This window comes from Balaenoptera acutorostrata, chromosome 4, assembly GCF_949987535.1.
Source record: "Balaenoptera acutorostrata chromosome 4, mBalAcu1.1, whole genome shotgun sequence".
Lineage (NCBI taxonomy): Eukaryota > Metazoa > Chordata > Mammalia > Artiodactyla > Balaenopteridae > Balaenoptera > Balaenoptera acutorostrata.
In genome coordinates, this window is record NC_080067.1 from 36,393,280 (window position 1) to 36,413,748 (window position 20,469).

At 46.2% G+C, this 20,469-nt stretch overlaps 1 protein-coding gene across 1 annotated transcript in view; it reads left to right on the plus strand.

Moving 5' to 3' along the window:
- The first annotated feature begins 405 nt into the window (after nt 1-405).
- The window catches only part of MED12L (mediator complex subunit 12L), a 331,114-nt gene continuing 311,050 nt past the window's right edge, over nt 406-20,469 (plus strand). The window contains exon 1 of the mRNA XM_057545673.1: nt 406-525. Within this exon, the coding sequence (XP_057401656.1) occupies nt 427-525 (99 nt within the window). The 5' untranslated portion in view covers nt 406-426. The remainder of the gene's footprint in view (nt 526-20,469) is intronic.

The following is a 20,469-nucleotide window of genomic DNA, read 5'->3' on the forward strand; positions in this document are numbered from 1 at the left end:
AAAAGTTTTATTTCCCCCCCCCCCCGTGCCCCTCCCCCACCCCCACCCTGCGCCCGGCTGGGGTGGGTTTAGGTCCATTGGTGAAAAAAGTCACACGTTCCCATTAGCTGCTCCTCCCCCTGGGGACGGGGTGGTGGGGAACAGGAGGCAGGCGCCTCGGAGGACCCAGGCGGACCTCCAGCCCCTCCGTTGGCGGTGCGTCCCGGGGCTCCAGCGCAGCAGGGTGCCCGCCGAAGGCTGCCCCCATCAGTGCGCGTCTGCGTGCCGGGCAGCGGCCGCATCCAACCTGCTTTATTCCTGCCTGCAGCGCCACAGCGCGCGAGGAGGGGGCGAGGGAGTCTGTCTGCAAAGTGCTGCTCCCTGGTGCTCAGAGGCGGCTGCTCCAGCTCCAACTCTCATTCATTTCGCCGGTTAACATGAGAGATCATGGCCGCCTTCGGGCTTCTCAGCTATGAGCAGAGACCGCTGAAACGCCCCCGGCTCGGGCCGCCGGACGTCTACCCGCAGGACCCCAAGCAGAAGGAGGTAAGGGCGCTGGCGGCCTCCCCGGCAACCAGGGCCGCGCTCCGCAGCGCTGACCCGGGGCCAAGTTGGCCCAGCGGGCATTGCTGGCGCTGCGGGGGAAGGGTGGGCAGGGGGACTGGCGGCGGGGGCCGGGCTGGGGGGCTGGGGGACCCCCGGCGGTGGAGACCGAGCGGCTGTCAGTCACCGCGCGCCACGGGGGCGCTCGCTCTCCGGGTGCCGGGTCGCTTCCCCGTTACCGGGCCTTGCACGGCGCAGCCGGGCGCTTCACCCGGTTCTTCCCTGCAGAAACCCTCCTGCTCCCTCTCCCCGGCTTTTGCCTGCGTTATTTTTCTCCCCGCCGCTTCGGTAAAGCCTCGTAAACTTTTTGAAAAATGTTGGAATGCAGTGCATCCGACACAGGTCTTGGGTTTTGCGCCGACTGAGCAGGGACGGGTGTGGGTGGGGTGGCGGAAGACCTTTTCTGTTCAAATTTTCCAGTTTGGAGTGGAAGTCGTTTTTGTCGAGGTGATGAATATTTAGCTCTTGCAACGTACTTCTGTCTCCCCTCTCCCCTTTAAAAATCAATATAAAAGGGAAACACTGATTTTCATCCCTAGAGGCGATTGGCTTAATTGCTGGAGGCTGTTTTGTATGTGTAAAGGCAGTCAGGTTACCTTGGAAGGGAATAGGTCCTGGGATTGCTTGTTTCTTTGAATGAAATTAATTGAAGGAACCTTGACTCTTGCACTAGATACACTAGCTTCGATGGCTAGAGTAACCATGGCATTTTGAAGCCTTGTATATGTTTGTTAGTAGTTAACAAGTAATTATGTAATAACTCTCCAGTTATAATGATCACCCCTGGCTACGCAATTTGCCCAGGGATTTGCTTTTTTTTTTTAAGATCACCTGCTACCCAGCTGTGCTTTCTGAATTTGCCAGCTGCAGCCCACCCATCCTCTGTTGTCTTCAGCTAAACATGTAGTGAGCACAGTTCGAAACTTCTCTTTCTGGGAACCTAAAAACCTTCTATTAAAAGTTTACAGGCCTACTGACATCTCAGAAGGGGCTTTGTAAAGAAGGCCAGGAGGGTCCTTAAGAGTTCCCTTTTGATGAATGTATCTATTTCAGTAATAAAGGAAGAATGCTTGTTCTGGTTAAACTGTTTTGTTAATAATGTTTCTGAAAGATAAGGAGTGACGACTCCTTTTAGAGGTTTAGCATATTGAACATGTTCGAACATCCGTGGAGTAATTCACATCGAAGCTTGGAAGGTTTTACAGGTGGTTCCCAGCAGAGGCTTAATATGAGGATAGGCGTTTGATGAGATTTTGCAGATTTCTTCCCTACCCATTTCTCTCCCTGCTACTGCCACCCAGAATAAAGTTAATTGTTACAGACGAAATAACAAACACTAACAACCAAGTATAAAGAAAGTTAATAACTTAAACATTTGTGGCAGAAAATTCTTAAAGTTTTGGTGGGTACAGGGACATTGGCTGATCTTTATCATCTTGTAATTAATGTCTTTTGTCACATCTTTCCAGAGGGCAGCATAACTGATAGCATCTCCCCAGTTAAGGGATGGGGGCCTGGGATGCCTTGTGGGGTTATTTAACATTTATTCCTCAGGTCGACACTCATTCAAGGGTTGGGGGCCTCTATGATTCTGGAAAAAAATACTTTTGGATTTTAGGGTCTTTATGACATTTTATGGAACTCTAAAACTAGAAGTGACCTTAGAGCCTGCTTTTTGTAACTTCCTTTGGACAAAGTGAAACTGAGGCCCAGGAAAGCTTACCTGACTTAAGGTGTGTGGTGAATCAGCAGAGGAGTTGGATGACCAAAACAGTATCTTATGTCAAGACCAGTACTGTGCTAAGGATGATTTATGCTAAATTGTGTTCTTCTGATGTTATTCCCTTGCCCCAGAGGCAACCAACATTTTATCCCTCTGGAGCAGAGTCAGAGTTATGTGTGGCTGTAGCTAGATTTGAATACAACATGGAACAGGCGCTTGGCTGTTCTTGGGCGGTGCTGTGGCGAGCAGTGTTTCACAAGCTTCAGTTATTTATGTGTCGCCTCAGGATTTCTCTCCTATCCCTCTATCACCTGTACTTTTATTCTAATGTTTTCTTTAACTTTCAGGAAACTTTTTCTGTTTCTTAGGCAGTAATACACAAGAAGTCATGGATTTGATGTGAGATATATATATCTATAAATTCATATCAAGTCATGGATATATCTTATTTAAAATTTTTATTTATTTGATGTTACATACACATATATATGATTATTCATATTGAAACAAGACCATAAGTATTAAAACTTTAAAAAGTTCATCTAAAACCACTGGTGTATTCCATCAGAGAGACCTGTCCCACCCTGTGGGAAATGCTGATTTAATGGAGGAAGTGTGGGCTTCCAAGTTAGGCAGACCCGGATTTGGATTCTGGTTCAGCCTCTTTGCATTTGTGTGGCCTCGGGCAAGCTGCATCACTTCTCATTTGTAAATTAGTATCATTGTGCTGTTTAGAAAAAACTTGAGAACCCTGGTTCTAAATGCATTACATTTTTGTGAGAAAAACCCTCCTCCTGGTAAAGCTATTCTTATTACTGGAGCTGCAGCTTTTACTGCTGTTAACCCGGGCTAGTAGTGTTCTGGAAAATAGCTCCCGGGGGACAGGATGGGACCCTTGAATGAAGACCTCCTGTAGAGAAGTGGGGGTGGGGTGGGGGGGTACTGGAAGCTTTAACCTGCTTGATCGACGGAGTCCGCTCATTTGAGAGCTTGCTGTGCCTCAGCGCTCCACAGGACTTTAGATTGTCTTCTGTTATAATACTTGACCCTCTGTCCTCAAGCCTTGAAAATAGGGCACCAGAGAACTGTGAGTTCTCCTTGATGCCTCCTTCGCCCTTACGCCCCGTAATACACCTGTCAGCACATCTTGTCCCATCCATTCCCCAAATATATTTCCAGTCCAACGCCGCTCCCCAGTTTCGACTTCCTTTCTGCTTCAGTCTGACTTTTCTCTGCCCCGGGGCTCTTACACGTGCTACTGTGCCCGCCTGGACCCCTGTCTGCCTTTGCACCCGCACCCGCACCGTTCCACCCTGCTCTCATCACCGAATCCTGTGGTTAGGAGGGTAGGTAGGCTGTGCAGCCAGTGTGCTTGCTTTTGAATCCTGGCTCTGCTGTTTACATACACTCCTTATTCTCCCTGTGCCTCAGTATCCCCTCTTGTAGAGTCGGGATGAGAATACTACCTGCTCCTTAGGGCTGTTGGAAGATTATATGGATGATAAACATAAAACACTTAGACCACAGTATGGCATGGATTCAGCACGCAAACATTTGCTGTTTTAAACTACCGTCAGGCCTGCTTCTTCGTCATTCAGGTCTCAGCCCAGCGGCCTCCTCAGAGGCCTTTCTAGTATAAGTAGATAATTTGTAATTAGGTATTTATTTGCATGTTGCCCCCAGCCCCCCACTAATGGGTCAGAAACGAGGGCAGGGATGAGAGCTGTTTAGGAGTCCCTGAAGGACCTGGCACCTAGTGCAGTTAGTTCCTAGGATGCTGAGGGCGTGGATACTTGTAGGAATTTGTAAATGAGAGTGGGAATGAACGAATAAAGAGAAATCTGGCGACTGAGGGGTGTTAGGACAAGTCTAGGTTAAGGCAGAAATTATCCTTGCTGTCTACTTTGGAGGCTACAAGGCTGAAAGCAGAATTAAACTCTAGAAGTAGAAATGAAGAGAAGTTTTACTTTCAGGGTAGAAGAGGCCTAAATAGCTGAATAGTCAATGTTTTTAGGAAATCAAATTAGTTAGAAAAGTAGGTTGGGGCAATAGTGAGATTTCTAGGCATCAGGAGCCATAGAACCCCGCCAGTAGGGTCCAGAGGGGAGGATGGCTTGGTGTGCAGTGTGGAGGCTGCCCAAGGACAAGTAGAGCGTGATTTGGGAGGGTATGGGGGTGGGGATGGCTGCATGCAGATAATGTGTAACACCTGTAGGGCTTGTTAAAAACAGATGGCCGAGTTTTTCAGATTCAGTAGGGCTGAGGTGGGACCCCATAATTTTCATTTCTAACAAGATCCTGGTGATTTAATGCTGCTGGTCCAGGGCCCCACTTTGAGATACTAACCTAGAGAGAAGGTGGCATCCAATTCTGCAGGGGCTGGAGAGCTCTTCCCAACCCAGGCAGGGCAGGGTTAGACATCTCTGTGTGGCTGAATTTGCAGTAGTTTGGTCTAGCAGCCAGCTCAGCCAGGGTACGGTGGGCTTTCCCCAGAAGTTGTCCTCTCTCTTAGATCTAAGGGAACGAGTCAGAAAGTCTCAGCCCCCCTCCAGTGGCTTTCCATCACATTTGGAATAGAACTCAAACTCCCTACTGAATTAGGCCTTCGAGGCCCCGCCCATCTGCCCCTTGGTCACTTCCACAACCACTGCCTGTAACCAGACCACCTGGCTTTGCGGTCTGGCTCTATCACTTACTGCCTGTTTTGACTCAGATATGACCTGTGGAATCGGGGGGGGGGGGTTCCTACTTATTTGTCCCTACTTCACGGGGTTGCTGGGAAGATAAAATGAGGTTTGAATGGTGCCTGGCATGCCAACGGTGCTTAGTACAGGCCAGCTACTATTAGTGTAACCCCTCCCTTGTTAAATGACCCCGGGGCTTCATTATACTTGTAACATCCACAAGACCCTGCCCTTGGAGATCTGGCCCCTTCCTGATTTGCTTAGCCGCCTCCTGGCTGTGTGGTGGGACCACTGGCCACCTCTCTCCTACCAGGCCCAGTTCCTTAGTGTTTAGGATCTTGTCCCTTGCGATCATGTCTCCTGTCATTTACTTATAGAGACTAGCTGGCAAGGAGGCCTTCTTTGTAACCCATCTTATCTTATCCTTGTTAGTTCATTATTTTGTGTTCATATGTTTTGTGGTGCTTGTCACTGTCAGAAATTCCCTTATTAGGATCCTTATCCTCTCCCTGGTCTTCCTTCCACACTAGGATGTAAGCTGCAGGAGAGCAGGGGCTTGTCTGTGGTGTCCACGGTTGTGAACTGCCTAGTGCCTGGGATGAGACTGGGTGCTCAGTAAATAGTTCTTGAAGAAATGAATAAAATGCAGACAGAACTCTTAACGAGCAGTTATGAGTATTTATAACTCTTAACTGTCCCAATGCTTGTTTTATTTTGGTAACGCCTGTTTTCTTGTTAGCATCTAAAACCCTTAAAACATTAAATGCTTGTTTTAGTGACAGCTGGGGAGGTTGGGGGGAGGGGCGGTGAAAATTTGTTTCTTAATAATCTCTGAGAGGGAGGATGTTGATGAAGTTGCCCGGGATGAGAGGGCAGGTTGACCAGTTGCCTGGGGCACCAAAAGACAAGAGATGTTTAGGGAGAAAGCTTCCCCCTGAGATGAATTGGCTGGCCCCAGGGTCCCATCATAGACCTCCCTGAATAGCAGTGTTCGGGAGGGACCTCTGTGTTTTTAACTGATTCCTCCTGAGACCCTTTAGGCCAGAACCAGTGTAAAAAGCACTGGGTCAGAGGCCCTGCTTCTTCCACTGCTCACAGGAGTGTTGCCACAAAAACTTTGTGGTGGAGGAACTCAAGTGGCTGTCATTTCTCAGGGGCTGCCAACACCTGCGGCAGCATTGTCAAAGATGCTCCTTAAAAATGCCGCCATAATGCGCCCGCCTCCACCCCAGACCTGCTGAGTCAGAATTTCTGGGAAGGAGGTTGAGGAATTTGCATTTTAAACACGTTTTCTAGGTGATTCCCAAACACATGAAGTTTTGAAAGCCACTGCTTTAGTTTGTGTCTTTACCTATAGCAACCACTGTAAGCCAGACTCCCCCCTTATTCCTACCTGCTCCCCACTATTTGATGTGTTGGAGTCTTTAGACAAATACACTATTCAAAGTGTTAGTATAGCGCAAATGCATTTAGCTACTGTCCCCCATGAAGTTCTGTTCTAATACCCATGGTTCCCAGCATAGGCTTGTTTTTTGTCAGCTGTACATGGTTTATGGCAGACGAGAATTCCATGCCTTGGGCTTGAAATATCCACAGCTCCCTTCTGTGTGCAGTTGGCTAAACTTGGGGCTCAGGGGAGCAGTTCTTGCTTTGTCCCATGAGCATGTTCTTTGAACTTGTTGGGGGCTACAGAGCTTATATTTGACTTTGGGCCTGGGCTTTCAACTAGGCTCTTTGGGGACTCATGTAAAGCTGTTAATTTGGGGTGCAGCCACTATCCTTTAGCCTGTCGGATATTTCACTTAGGCTGGCACCTGTAGAGATAAAATGTGATTCCTTAGGAAGAAAGAGGACCAGGAAGTGAGGTCTGGAAGGCAGACTGCCTTGGGTGGGCACTAAGTGGGAGAAAATGAGGATGAACAGAGCCCTAGGATTTTAGCTGAACCAGTTAGCAATGCCTCTCAGGGGTGTGTATCCATCCAGGTGAAAATAAAGCAGAGGTGGGAGAATAGAGTAAATGGAAGTTGGAAATTCCAACGAATTATGATGTATTTCTTCTGAAACTCTCCTTTAATGAGGTTCTGAACCCCAGCTGTGAGTCTTCTTGACCAACTAGGCAGGAATTAGAGAAGGTAGAGGGACCCATAAGAAGAGCGAGCATGATTACAGGTTCCCTTCCCCAGTGTTCTCTGGGCAGCGATGAAAGGAGCTGGTGGACTAAGCCTGGAGAAGGGCTGACCTCCGAGTCTGAGTGGGGAAGGCCAGGCAGGGGAGAAATCCAAGGGACGTGTGGAGGGAGGCGCCTACCTCCTACACATTCCAGTCTGAGAAGGGAACGTGGAAACGCTTGGACTTTTCATTGTTTTTAGAGGATTTCTGAAGTTGGGTGATGGCAGCAAGGGAGTTCATGATACAGTCCTCTCTATTTCTCTGTTTTGGAAAATTTACATTAAAAAGAAGAGTGTCATTATGTTACCCAACAGCATGATTTCTACTTTAAAAATATATGTCTGCGTAATCTGGAAGGATTATCACCCACGTGCAGACAATTGCTCTCTCTTGAGGATGGGTGTAGGGGTGACTTTTATTTTCTTTTTTGCACTAATCTGTATTCTCCACTGTAACAGTAAATGTGCACTACCAGTGTCATTGGAGGAAGTAACTTAATAATTACTGGGTAACTTTGATTGGGCTCACAGGAGTGCATCTTTGTTGTTGGTTCCAAACCGAGCTAGAGCCCCTTCAGCTGAGGTTTAGGCAGACGGATCTTGAGGTGTAGGTATAGGCACCTGTGACCTGTCAAAGCTGTGATGAGGTTGGGTTAGGGCTGTTATGTCAGCATTCCAGCCCTGCCACTTAAGCTGTGTGATTTGGGGTGCTGTGTCATTTTCTTCACCTATGAGCTGCAGAGAATAATACCTAGTCATCTAGAGTGTTTTGAATGTGGAAGGAGCATTGTAAACTTAATTTTTACCAAATGTTGAGGTATCAATTCAGTGGTACCAGCTGATTATTAAAATTTCAGGAATTTTGTGAGCTGGTTAATATCATGCTGGTGACTTGAAATTTGGCATCAAGGGAGTATTTACACCAAGGACATTGGCAAATGCTGCGCATTAGGGGTTTTGTTTTGTTTTAGTTCTTTTGAAAGCTGGTTGTTAAGCATTTCCCCACACAGTGCTGGGTATGGTTGTATGTGCCAGATGCCTTGTTGGCTACTTTACCATCATTCTTATCCCTGTTTCCCCTACTTGCTTCCCATGAAAAAAAAAGAAAAAAAAATTTTTTTAAAGCCAGATCCCCACTTTCTTAGCCTCTCTTGCAGCTTGGGGTGAACATATAACTGAATTCTGGCTAAAGAGATTTAATAGAAATCTGCTTTGTGACTTTTTGGAGGAGAATACTTTTCCTTGCTGAAAAAAGTACAGGCAAGGGAGAGAGTGGCTTCTCTTAATGCCCTGATAGCTCCTTAGCTTCCTGTCTTTGGAAAATTAATAAGAGGATATGATGGTTGGAGCTGGGGCACCTGTCTTGTTACCATGAGGTCGTGAGCCTATGGATGAAGAGAGGAGGTGATTCAGTGGCTTTATGAAATTGTTAAGCTACTGAACTGACCTTGACCACCTCTCCCTGGACTTCTTGTTAGGTAAACAAGAGATGTCCACATGGTTTAAACCATTGTTGGACCAGTTGGCAATTTCTTGTGTCTGAAAGCATTCTAAGGTTGTCATGGTACTTCCCATTTATATTTTGTCGCCCTCAAACCATCACAGCATGAGCCTTTTTTCCCAGAGAATATACATTCCCAGAACTCTCCTACTCTCTGGCTTCATGAGTACAGCAAGAGACAAAGCATCACCTGCATCTTGTCTGTTCGGTGCTTAATTCTGCAGAGTGCCTATCAGAAGCTGAGGGGATGTGGAAACGGCTCCTTTATTTGTTTCCATTTCTGGCAGAAAGAGTTTTGGTGGGAAGGGAGGGAGATCCCTATTGCGTTTTGTTTGGAGAGGGAGATTCTGTGGGTCTGTACCATTCTGGGGGGAAACCAGATGTGTTTAGAGCTAGAAGGGAGCTTAGAGGTAGGTCGCTCTCACTTTCCTCATTCAGTACAAGTGGACGTTGAGTCTCAGAGAGGTTAAAGTGACTCGTTAAGGCAGATCTTGGCCAAGCACTTGTGTGCCCTGATTTGTTCTTGCAGCTTTACTTGGCCTCCCCTCTGTACACAGCCTCCGCTTCTGGTAAACACCCTTGTGTTGCCCTGGCAATGAGAACTACTCTGCATTTTAGGGCACCCAGTGCCTCTGTGAGAGCTGGGGACTGTTCAGCTAGCCATTTATTTGATCTTCTCAGAGCTTGCCAGAACCTTGTGTGGTGTCTCCTGGGCAGAGGGAAGAATACTCTGGAAGCTCAGGCACTCTAGTCGTCCTGTTTTTTGGTGGAAGGTTCTCAGCCCTGTCCGTGGCCTCTGGTGCACATAGCTCCGGCACTGGCCTTTGTGGGCTGTGTTGGGGATTGAGCCTGTCTAGTTTTCATTTTCTTGGTTGAGATTCTTCTTTATTTATGGGTAGGTCTCTTGGAGATACAAACACACAAGCTGTACCAGTTGCCCACTTCCAGGGAGTGACACTTACATGGCATTCTGTATACAAAGGGATCCCCCTTAGTTATGAAATGCTCGGGCGTGAGAAGAGGAGAAAAATTTTAGCCCCTGGGTTTTATTTTCCATGTTCCGAAGGAAGCATGACTATATGTACGCATGCCAAACGGATTCTGTCATTCAGTCACTATTATTGAGCACCTTGTAGACATTTTGCCAGCTGTGGCTTCATGAGGACAGGGCCTAAGACTTGTATTTCCTCCCCTGTCTCTGGTTTTGAGCACAGTGCCTGGACCAAACCTCGGACTCAAAATGTCTTTTACGAATGAAAGTGTAAACAAACGCTGAGAGCATTGGATATGGTCCTGGGCCCCCAAAGATTTCAATACAGAGCAGCGGTTTTCATCTGGGGTGACCCCCTACGGACACTGGCAGTGTTTGAAGACATTTGGGGTTGTTCCAGTTATGGGTGTCTGTATGCGTGTGCGTGCATGTGTATGCGTGTGCATGCATGTGTATGCGTGTGCATGCACGCGCACGTGTGTTAACTGCTACTGGCATCTGGTAGGCAGAAGTCAGGGGACGTCGCTAACATTCTCCAGTACTTCAGACAGTCCTCACAACAAAGGCTTATCTGCACTCAAGTGTCAGTGGTTCCCAGGTTGAGAAACCCTGGTCTAGAGGGAGTGACAGACCTGTAATACGGGATACAGTGTTTCACATGTTATTCGAGGGGAATGTACGAAGTGCTGTGGAGACAGGCGGGAGTGACCCGCTTTTTGACAGGACCTGGTAGAGGAGGAGACTTTGAGCCGTGGACTTGGAGGGCGCGTAGCAGTGGGGGTGGGGCCGAGGGTGTGGTGTGAGGGGTCACAGGCCAGGAGGAACGTGGGCTGTGCTGTGAGCCTGAGGTGTGGCGTGGGGTGTGCAGGGGGCCCCCGGGTCAGAGTGGGAAGGAAAGGTCAAGTTACGGGGTCCTTTGTGCGCTGTGTGGAGGCCACGAGGTGGCCTTTCAAGGGTGTTAGGGGAGTGAGATTTAAGATGACTGAGGGTCTCAGTTTGAAGGGACGGTGCTTCTGAGGGTCCCAGTGGGGCAGAAAGACTGACGAACTAGGTGGTCACGGACGTTCCAGGCCTGGTGGGGGGGCAGTGGCTTAGGTTTTCGTGGCTGCCATAACAAGGTACCACAAATCAGGTGGCCTAAAACGATGGAAATTTATTCTCTCGCAGCTCTGGAGGTGCAGCCCCGGGGGCCGGCTGTCTGAAGGGAGCGTTGGTGGGCTTATACTCCTCTGGAGCTCTAGGGGAGAGCGTTTCCTTTCCGCACCCGGCCTCCGGTGGCCCCGGGCATCCCTTGGCCTCTTTGTGACCACATCTGTCTCACTTCCGCCTCCGTCTTCACATGGCCTTCTCTGTGTGTCTGTTCTTCTCTGGGTGTGCCTGATAAGGACACTTGTTATTGGATTTAGGGCCCACTTGGATAACACAGGATGATCTCATCTCAAGATCTTTAACTTAATTACATCTGCAAAGACACTTTTTCCTTTCTTTTTTTTTTTTAATTAATTTTTTTGGGAGTATATTTGCTTTAAAGTGTTGTATTAGTTTCTGCTGTACAGCAAAGTGAATCAGCTATACGTATACATAAATCCCCCCTTTTTTGGATTTCCTTCCCATTTAGGTCACCACAGAGCAGAGAGTAGAGTTCCCTGTGCTATTCAGTAGGTTCTCATTAGTTATTTACTTTATATTAATACATAGTAGTGTATATATAAAAACCCTTTTTCCAAATAAGTAACACTCCCAGGTTCCAGGATTTGATTGGGATGTCTCTTGTGGGTCCTTTTGGCCTCCTGGGCTTGGGAAGAAAGAGTAGGAGAGAATTTAGGAGAAAGGTTATTGGGGTGGCAGAACTGGCAAAATGGATGTGTTTGGTGAGAGGGACGAACGAGTACAAGGCTATACCAACATTTTTAGCTTAGGCCAGTGGTTCCCAAACTTTCTGCTCTTAGGACCCCTTTATAATAAACCTTATTTAGGATGCCATAGAGCTTTCATGTAAGTTATATCTCAGTATTTACCATATTAGAAATTAGACCTGAGAAATTTTAGAAATATGTATTAATTCATTTAAAAATAATAATAAACCAATTTCATGTTTCACATGTTTTTTATGAACAAGAACTATTTTTCCAAATCAAAAAAAAAATTGTGGAAAGAGTGGCATTGTTTTACATTTCTGCAAATCTAATCTCTTTAATGTCTGTCTGGATTCTCACATCTAGTTCTCCATTTAGTCTATTATAGTATGTTGTTTCGATTGAAGGATATGAAGAAAATTTGGCCTCACGGATATGTAGCTGGAAAGTTCTTGGGAACCTCAGAGGTCTTTGAAATGGAGAACGCTGGCTTACACAGTTGGGTAGGTAGATGATTGATAGTGGTCCTCAAACTAACATGCCATAGGGAACGAAAGAACTTGTTAACTTTTTTTTTTTTTCCAAGGGTGGGAAGGTAGGGGAGGGGAGTGGAGAGAATGAGTTCATTTTTTAAAATATTTTCAATTTGAGGTGCCTCTGGGGAATCCAGGTTTAACTGTAGAGCAGTAGTACAGATCTGGATTTGGGTGTGATTTGTGCATGGCTAGGTGAAGTCATGGCTGCGATTACCTGTTGAGCGTGTGCAGAGAGAGGGAGGAGCAGGCAGACTCTAGACACCGGCAGCAGGACCTCCGAGGAGGGGAGTTGTTAGGGAGACGGGTGTGGGGGTGATGAGTGGTCCAAAGGGAGAGCTAACATCTCCATTGGCCGCCTCTTAGTTTGGCAGTTTCCCTCTTCAGGGCCTTTGCACGTGTGCTTCCTGCTGCCTGGTTGCCTTCTCTTTGTCACTGCAATGTGATGATTTGCTCCTCAGCACTCAGCACAGTTTGTGTTTTTCTTCTCTGCTCTGTCCTCCAACCAATGTAGGTGTCATGAAGCAAGGACGATGTCCTTTTTACCCCCCACTGATAACCAGAGGCAGGGAGGGGGTCTGGGGTATGGTAAGGGTTAAAGAAATATTTGTTGACTGGATCTGGTAACGGGGCAGTCATTATTAGCAAATGGTTCTCAGAAGCCCTGTACAGGGCACGGTGATGCCAGGAAATATAAGACATGGTTCCTACCATTGAGGAACTTTGCGGGGAGAGATGACAGTCCTGTGTGCAGAGCCCTGAAGTCATTCAGTGTGGTGGTGGAAACCATTGAGGGAGGGGTCATCTCTCTTGAGGATTAGAAAAGTCTTCAGAAATGTGGGTGTTTTTCAGATGACAAGGTCTTCTGGGCAGAGGGTATGAGCAAAGGCACCGAGATGGGAAATGGGACACGATCTTTGGAGGAATTGCAAGTAGTTCAATAAAGCAAGAGTGTATTGAATCCTCAACTTGAACATGTCTATAGATTTTGGGGACAGTTAGAGAGAGGAAGAGATTAAATCTGTTGGAGAGAGAGGGCTATCTGCTGGAGCAAGCCTGACCTGGTCCTGGGACCAGGGGACTGAGGTCCCACTGGGAGTGACACCTTATATGTGGTGTTACACATTGCTGCCTCTGAGAAAGGACGTATACAGAACTCCCTGTTTACCTTTAATTTTCTACAAGCATTTCCAGAGTTAGTTTGAATGTGCAAAGATTTTCCTCGGCAAGAATTAACTCAGCCTTCAACCCACATCCACCGTGCCACAGCTCAGCTACGCAAATGCCGCCTTGTTGTCAACTAAAATTTGGTGGAATTTGCTGCTTTCCTTTTCCAGCCATTTCATTCATGGATTAATCTAATGAGGTTGTTGAGATTAGGACCATTTTAAGGCATTGGCAGCAGGGAAGAACTAAGAAAAATGTATTTTGTCTGAAGCATCATTCGAATTTTTTGCTAAGATGCTGGTTTACATAAAGGTGTAGAGAGAGGCTCTATCAAAACTATGTCCTAGGCAGTGCTAAATAATTTATATTTCTCCTGAGTTCTGTGAGGAAGGTTAATATTGACATTGCTTAGGGTTTTGTTTTGTTTTGTTTTTCTTTCTTTTTTTAAAACTCTACACAGTGCTGCTAGTAGACAGTATGGAAAGTATTTCTGGGGTCAGAGCTGTTTTCACTCTTTGGTCAATTTTAGACTAAATGTCAACTCCTTGGGAAAAAAAAAATGATCGTGAACTGGAGACACTATTTACATTTCGACTACTCACATGAGATCTGCTTTTAAGTCATTATTAAATCATCGAAATGTTTGTGAAGTTATACTTCCATTTACTTAGTACTTGATATGTGCCTCCTGCAGCACTCAGCGATGTGGGTGTGTAGGAAAGAAATAGAAGTCTGCTTCTGTCCCCTCTAGAACAGCGCTTCTCAAAATATCTATGGTGAAGGACAAGTTTCTTTAAAATTAATTTTCAATCTGTTGCAGACTGATATAAATGTATGATAAAAATGAATTACTAGAAAAATGAAATGCTGCTTGAATGTAGTGGCAATGTCAAGTTGCTATGAAAGTTCCCAAGCAATCACTCTCAATTTTTGCATATTATCCTTGTTCAGGACCAGTAGCAGTTTCAGACCACACTCTGAGTAGCACAGCTCCAGAAATTAACATCTGGCTCACTGACGCACATAAAACGGTTTTAAAAATGACTAATGCATTGGTTTTCGTTTATTTTAAAATTGAGGAATAATGTATACGTTCAGTATGGGGTATAAAGTGCCACGTTCCATCATGATAGACAGCGTTGATTGTGTTGGTGATTCTGAGTGCTTTACATGTTTGGTGTTATGCCAGCCTCACAAACACCTCTCAGGTGGGTACTCTTATCTCCTTTTTACAGATGAAGAAACTGAGGCACAGGAGAGCGGTCACAGGGGTCACGTCACTTGCCCAAGGTCCTTTAGCTGCATAGTGATGGAGTTGGAATTGGACTCCTGAGCCCGTGCTGTAACCATTCTGCTGTCTACACAGTGCGGCTAAAAATGCTGCGTGAGTTCAGGAAAGAGAGGGTTGGAATACTTGGAGGCCTCCCTGGAGGATGTAGGTGTGAGGGGCAGGGTCCGAGTGAGTCGGGGCAGGTTGTACCCTTTCCTTCCTAAGAAAGAGCTGAAGGTAGGATGAGCTAGGCATGGAGGGGAAAAGGCAGTGTCTCTGCGGATGGGGCTTGGAGTCCTGGAGTCCTGGCGGGTTGCGGTTGGTGGGGGGTGGTGACGAGTTCACGAGGTCCCGCTGTCAGATTTGTCTCACTAGCTCATGCCTAATAAATCCGGATGGGGAGAGAGTGGAGTCGGGGAGGCTGCGAGGGAGGCGGCTGTAGTAACCAAAGCATGAAGTAAAAAGAGCCCGACAGATCTGGGCTTTAAATAGGACTGGAGAAGAAGAACTGGCGGTCGGTGACAAATCGGTCAAAGGAAATGAAGGAGAGGGGAGTTCGGAAAATGCTTCGATTTCTTGGACACTGTTCACCTGGGATGGTAGTAGGTCCTGTTGCTTGAGCATCTCAAAGTGACACCTTTTTGTGCTCAGTCTTTAGAGATATGGCAGGTATCTAGAATTACCTGATGGCTAGATTGGAATGAATATTCGGACTCCCCACCCCTCCCCACTCACCTCACTCACCCTGCAGAAGGTCTGATGACTCAAAGGGCTTTTGGTTTATCGTCCCATGCTTTAAACCTCGCCTTCAATACCTGTCATTCAGCCCTCCACGGGCGGCTTTGGTGGCGGTGAACCGCCAGAACTGCTTGGAAGGTTGGCTAAGCTCCATGGAAGAGGTGGGAATGAGCAAGCCTCCCGAAAATAAAAAGGGCGGAGGCTGAGAGGTGTTAACAGAGGTTGACTTTTAGGACTACATTTTCGGAGGTGGGCTCACGGACATTTGCTTTCTTGGTTCAAAATTGTAGGTTTCGCCTCTCTGTTTCCGGGTAAACAAATGAACAACGTCACCACCACCACCAGCAAAAAAGAGACATTCCCAATCTCTGTTCCCCTCGCAGGCAGGAAGAAGGGTGTTCTGCAGTTTTACTAGATTTTTCCGGCGCCCGTTCCATCCCTATCACCCAAGAAGTTTTCCTCTTTGTGAATTTGCAGTTCATTTGGTGGAAATCGCACAACACGCCTTCCTGCAGGCACGTGGGGTCAGGGATGCAGTTAGGCCTAGGGTAGAAGTAAACAGAAGGAGCCAGGTAAGGGACACAGTGCGTCAGTCCACCGGACAGTTAACTTCAGAGGACGGAAACCATGGCTTGAGTTTGTTTTCTCTGCCCTCAGATCACCTAGCCCGGTGGGAGGCAGATTCAGCACTAAGTGAAAAATATGATTTACAGGAAGAGCTTACATTAAGATGCGACTGCAATGCATGAGTTGTGTGGGACGGTGACTTACCTGAGCAACGGGGGATCCAAAGAGAAAATTGTCTCCTGAGGCTGCCTTAAATACAGTTCCGGGCAGAATCAACTCTGGACACCTTAAGTCCCCTTTCCTGCTTTATGCGTATGCAAATCTAAAAGTTCAAGTAGTTTTCTCTGGCAGTTTTCCTGCAATTTTCCTGAGAGCCACATCCAGGTGTTTGATATCAGAGGATGACAAGCATTTGAAGATGATTTGAATATGAATTAATAGGCTACAATTATTTAGATAAGAGTGGAATAAATGCTAAGTATATTTGGAGGTAATTTGATTCAAAGTCTCTCCCACTTTCAGTGGAGGGGGAGGACCTGCCTGTCTCATGGTTAAGGATGAGGGGGGTTCTCATGGGGAGTCGGGCCCCCAGAGCCTCGTGTGTTCAGCATATCCTCCTCGGTGGACATTCCCATTCTTTTTGGAGAGTGGCTGAATCCCCGGACGTGTGGTGCGTGGTGTGGGTCTGGATGTGCTGCCTGGTGAAAAATCACAGTTATAATGACCGTGATGAGCATTTTTTTTTTTTTTTTGGCCGCGGCGGGTGGCTTGTGGGATCTCAGTTCCCCGACCGGGGATTGAACCCAGACCCTTGGCAGTGAAAGTGCAGAGTCCTAACCACTGGACCACAAGGGAACTCCCATGAGCCCATTTTTAAAGTGCTGAGTGCCTCACATACGATTTCCTCTTATTCTTTACAACAGAAGGTAGGTGGATCTCCATTTCACAGGAAAGGAGGGAGCCAGGATTCTAGTTGAGGTTGATTGGAATCGTACTGATCTCCAAGATCTCACCATCTTGGAGAGCACATTGGGCCTCTTGGAGGCTTGATTCTCACGTGGCCGCTTAACCATTTCACTGCCCCCCCCCCCCACTTCAGCCTCAGTTTCTCAGCCTGTAAATGGGCACCCATCCTGCCAGAGCCATTTGGCTTTTAGGAAGACGGGCATGAATATGCTGCGTAAAGGCCAGAGAGTAGCATTACTAGAACCATGATTTTCTTTTCTTCTCTTTTGCCTGCTGCTCGGTACAGGTGTGCAAGATAGGACTTGCTGTTTTGTGTTGAGCTCATATCCTTTGGGGTTCGTCTGAGTCCCCACCGTTAGTGATTGATGGCCTGCAGGTGTGATTTGGATGGGGGTGAATATTAATAGCCGTGTAGACAAGGGTGGATGTGTAAAGACCTGAGTTTCAGGTGTGGCCTCCATGCAAATGTGGCCCTGATGTTAGAGATGTTGGTGGGGGTAGGGGAAATGCTAGGTGGCCTTTTAGAGGAGTCCTGCCTCCCCTGAGTCAGTCTGGCCCCTTCCCTTGGCTCTCTCTTCAGGAGGCTGGTGGCAGTGCCTCCTCTTACAAGCGTTTTGGCTGCGTTGGGGAAGCAGCCCACTACCCCGCCTTTTTTTTTTTTTTTTTTTTTTCTAAACTTCTCAAACAGCTGTTAAGTGACCTGTCAATTAGAAGAGATCCAAACAGAAATCAGTCCCTGTTGTTGTGATGCAGGGCGCCGGGGTGTCCCCTTATACAGAGCCAAGTGATGCTGCTTTTCTCAGCTGTAGTCGACTCTGCGTCGTTGTAGACCCTTGCTGCTGCCAAATGGCCTGGATCCTGATTTTAGAGGGTAGTCTTGCTATGAGGGATAGGGCAGAGCTTCCCCTCTTCCCTCTCCTACATGGATTTTTTACTTTTCTAGGGCTGCCTAAACAAAATACCATAAATTGGATGGCTTAAAACAATAATTCTCCCACAGTTCCGGAGGCAGGGCCACACCTCTAGAGGAGGATCCTTCCTTTCCTCCTCCAGCTTCTGGGAGCCCCAGGCTTTCCTTGGTTTGTGGCAGCATAATTCCAACCTCTGCCTCCGTCTTCCTTCTGTGTCTTTTCTTTTATAAGGACACTAGCCATGTGCTGTTGGATTAGGACCTGTCTGATTTCAGCATGACCTTAACTTGATTATTGCTGCACAGACCCTATTTCCAAATAAGATCACATGTATAGGGGTTAGGACTTTGACCTGTCTTTTCGGGGTACACAATTCAGTGCCTGCAGGGCTTGTCTCTAGACCCTCCTCCGCATGTCCCTGGTTGGTCTGGTACTGGACCTTACCTTCTGGGCACTCTAGACTTCTAAATGTCTGTAAGAAACATCTGGTTTTGCCAGTTACCTCAAAGTTACATTTAAAACTGAACTTGTGATCTGTTCCTCTTCCCTCCAAAAAAATCCCCTAACACTGCTATACGCTGTTTTAAGAGCTCTTGCTATCCCAGAAATCCGGGGACATCCTTGATAACCTCACTCTTTGTCATTCCGTCCAGCATGTTACCAAAACCCCTGTTGGTAGCCCCATAATAAATATCCCTCCATGCTTTCCCTTCTTTCCGCCTCTATCTTGGTCCTAGCTACCATCTTCTCACGTCTTGCCTCTTAAGAGAGCCTCTAACCCGTCCCAATCCCCTTGCCCCCAGGCCTCCTGTTTGGTCTGACCGGCTCCAATCAGTTGTCCCCACTGTGGACCTATTCGGTTTGGATGATGTCACCCCACTGCATAAAACACTTTACTCTTTTCTTTAAAACATTTATTTAATTATAGTTGATTTACAATGTTGTGTTAATTTCTGCTGTACGGCAAAGTGATTCACTTATACATATCTACCTATACATTCTTTTTCATATTCTTTTCCATTATGGTTAATCAAAGGATATTCAATACAGTACTCTGTGCTAGACAGTAGCACCTTGTTTTTTATCCAATCTATATATAATAATTTGCATCTGCTGATCCTAACCTCCGAAACCATCCCTTCCCCTGCCTTCGTCCCGCTTAGCAACCACAGGTCTGTCCTCTGTGTCTGTGGGTCTTTTTTGTAGATAAGTTCATTTGTGTCATATGTTAGATTCCACATATAAGTCATGTCCTATGGTATTTGTCTTTCTCTTTCTGACTTACTTCACTTAGTATGATAATCTCTAGGTCCATCCATGTTGCTGCAAATGGCATTATTTCAATCTTTTTTATGGCTGAGTAATATTCCATTGTATATATGTACTACATCTTTATCTGTTCATCTATCGACGGACATTTAAGTTGCTTCCGTCTTGGCTATTGTGAATAGTGCTGCTATGAACGTAGGGGTGCATGTATCTTTTTTAAAAATTAATTTATTTTTTAGTTTTTATTTTATATTGGAGCATAGTTGATTAACAATGTTGTGTTAGTTGCATGTATCTTTTTGAATTATAGTTTTGTCTTGATGTATGCCCAGGAGTGGGATTGCTGGATCATATGGCAACTCCATTTTTAGTTTTTTAAGGAACCTCCATACTTTCTCCATAGTGGCTGCACCAGTTTACATTCCCACCAACAGTGTAGGAGGGTTCCCTTTTCTCCACACTCTCCACACCCTATGTTTGTCATTTGTAGACATTTTAATGATGGCCATTCTGACTGGTGTGAGGTGGTACCTCATTGTAGTTTTGATTTGCATTTCTCTAGTAATTAGTGATGACAAGCATCTTTTCATGTGCCTATTGGCCATCTGTATGTCTTCTTTGGAGAAATGTCTATTTAGGTCTTCTGCCCATTTTTTGATTGGGTTGTTTGTTTTTTTGTTATTGAGTTGTAGGAGCTGTTTGTATATTTTGGAAATTAAGCCCTTGTCTGTCTCATGGTTTGCAAATATTTTCTTCCGTTCTGTAGGCTGTCTTTTTGTTTTGTTTATGGTTTCCTTTGCTGTGCAAAAGCTTGTAAGTTTGATTAGGTCCCATTTGTTTATTTTTGTTCTTATTTCTATTGCTTTGGGAGACTGACCTAAGAAAACATTGGTATGATTTATGTTGGTGAATGTTTTGCCTATATCTCTTCTAGGAGTTTTGTGGTGTCATGTCTTATGTTTAAGTCTTAAAGCCATTTTGAGTTTATTTTTGTGTATGGTGTGAGGGTGTGTTCTAACTTCATTGATTTTTACATGTGGCTGTTCAACTTTCCCAACACCACTTGCTGAAGAGACTGTCTTTTTCCCATTGTATATTCTTGCCTCCTTTGTCGAAGATTAATTGACTATAGATGTGTGGGTAAAACCATTTACTCTTCTTGTAAAGATAGAAGTCCTTTACTTGGTTCACAAGACCCTGTGTATTCTATCCCCACCCACTGCCCAGTCTCACCTCACACCTGCATCCCTTTGATCCTGCCCTGACAGCGTTCTTTCTTTCATTTTCCCAGGCCTACAGACCTTACACACGCTCTTCCTGTCTCTTGTTGGGCACACAATGCCCGTGATTGTTGTTACGTCTTCCCGATGAATTGACCCTTTTATCATTATGGTATGCCCCTCTTTGTCTTTGATAATGCTCTTTATCTTGAAGTTTACTTTGTCCAATATTAATATAGCCACTCCAGCCCTCTTAAGTTCATCATTTGTATGGTATGTATCTCTTTCCATCCGTTTGCTGTCACCTTATGTGTCTTAATATA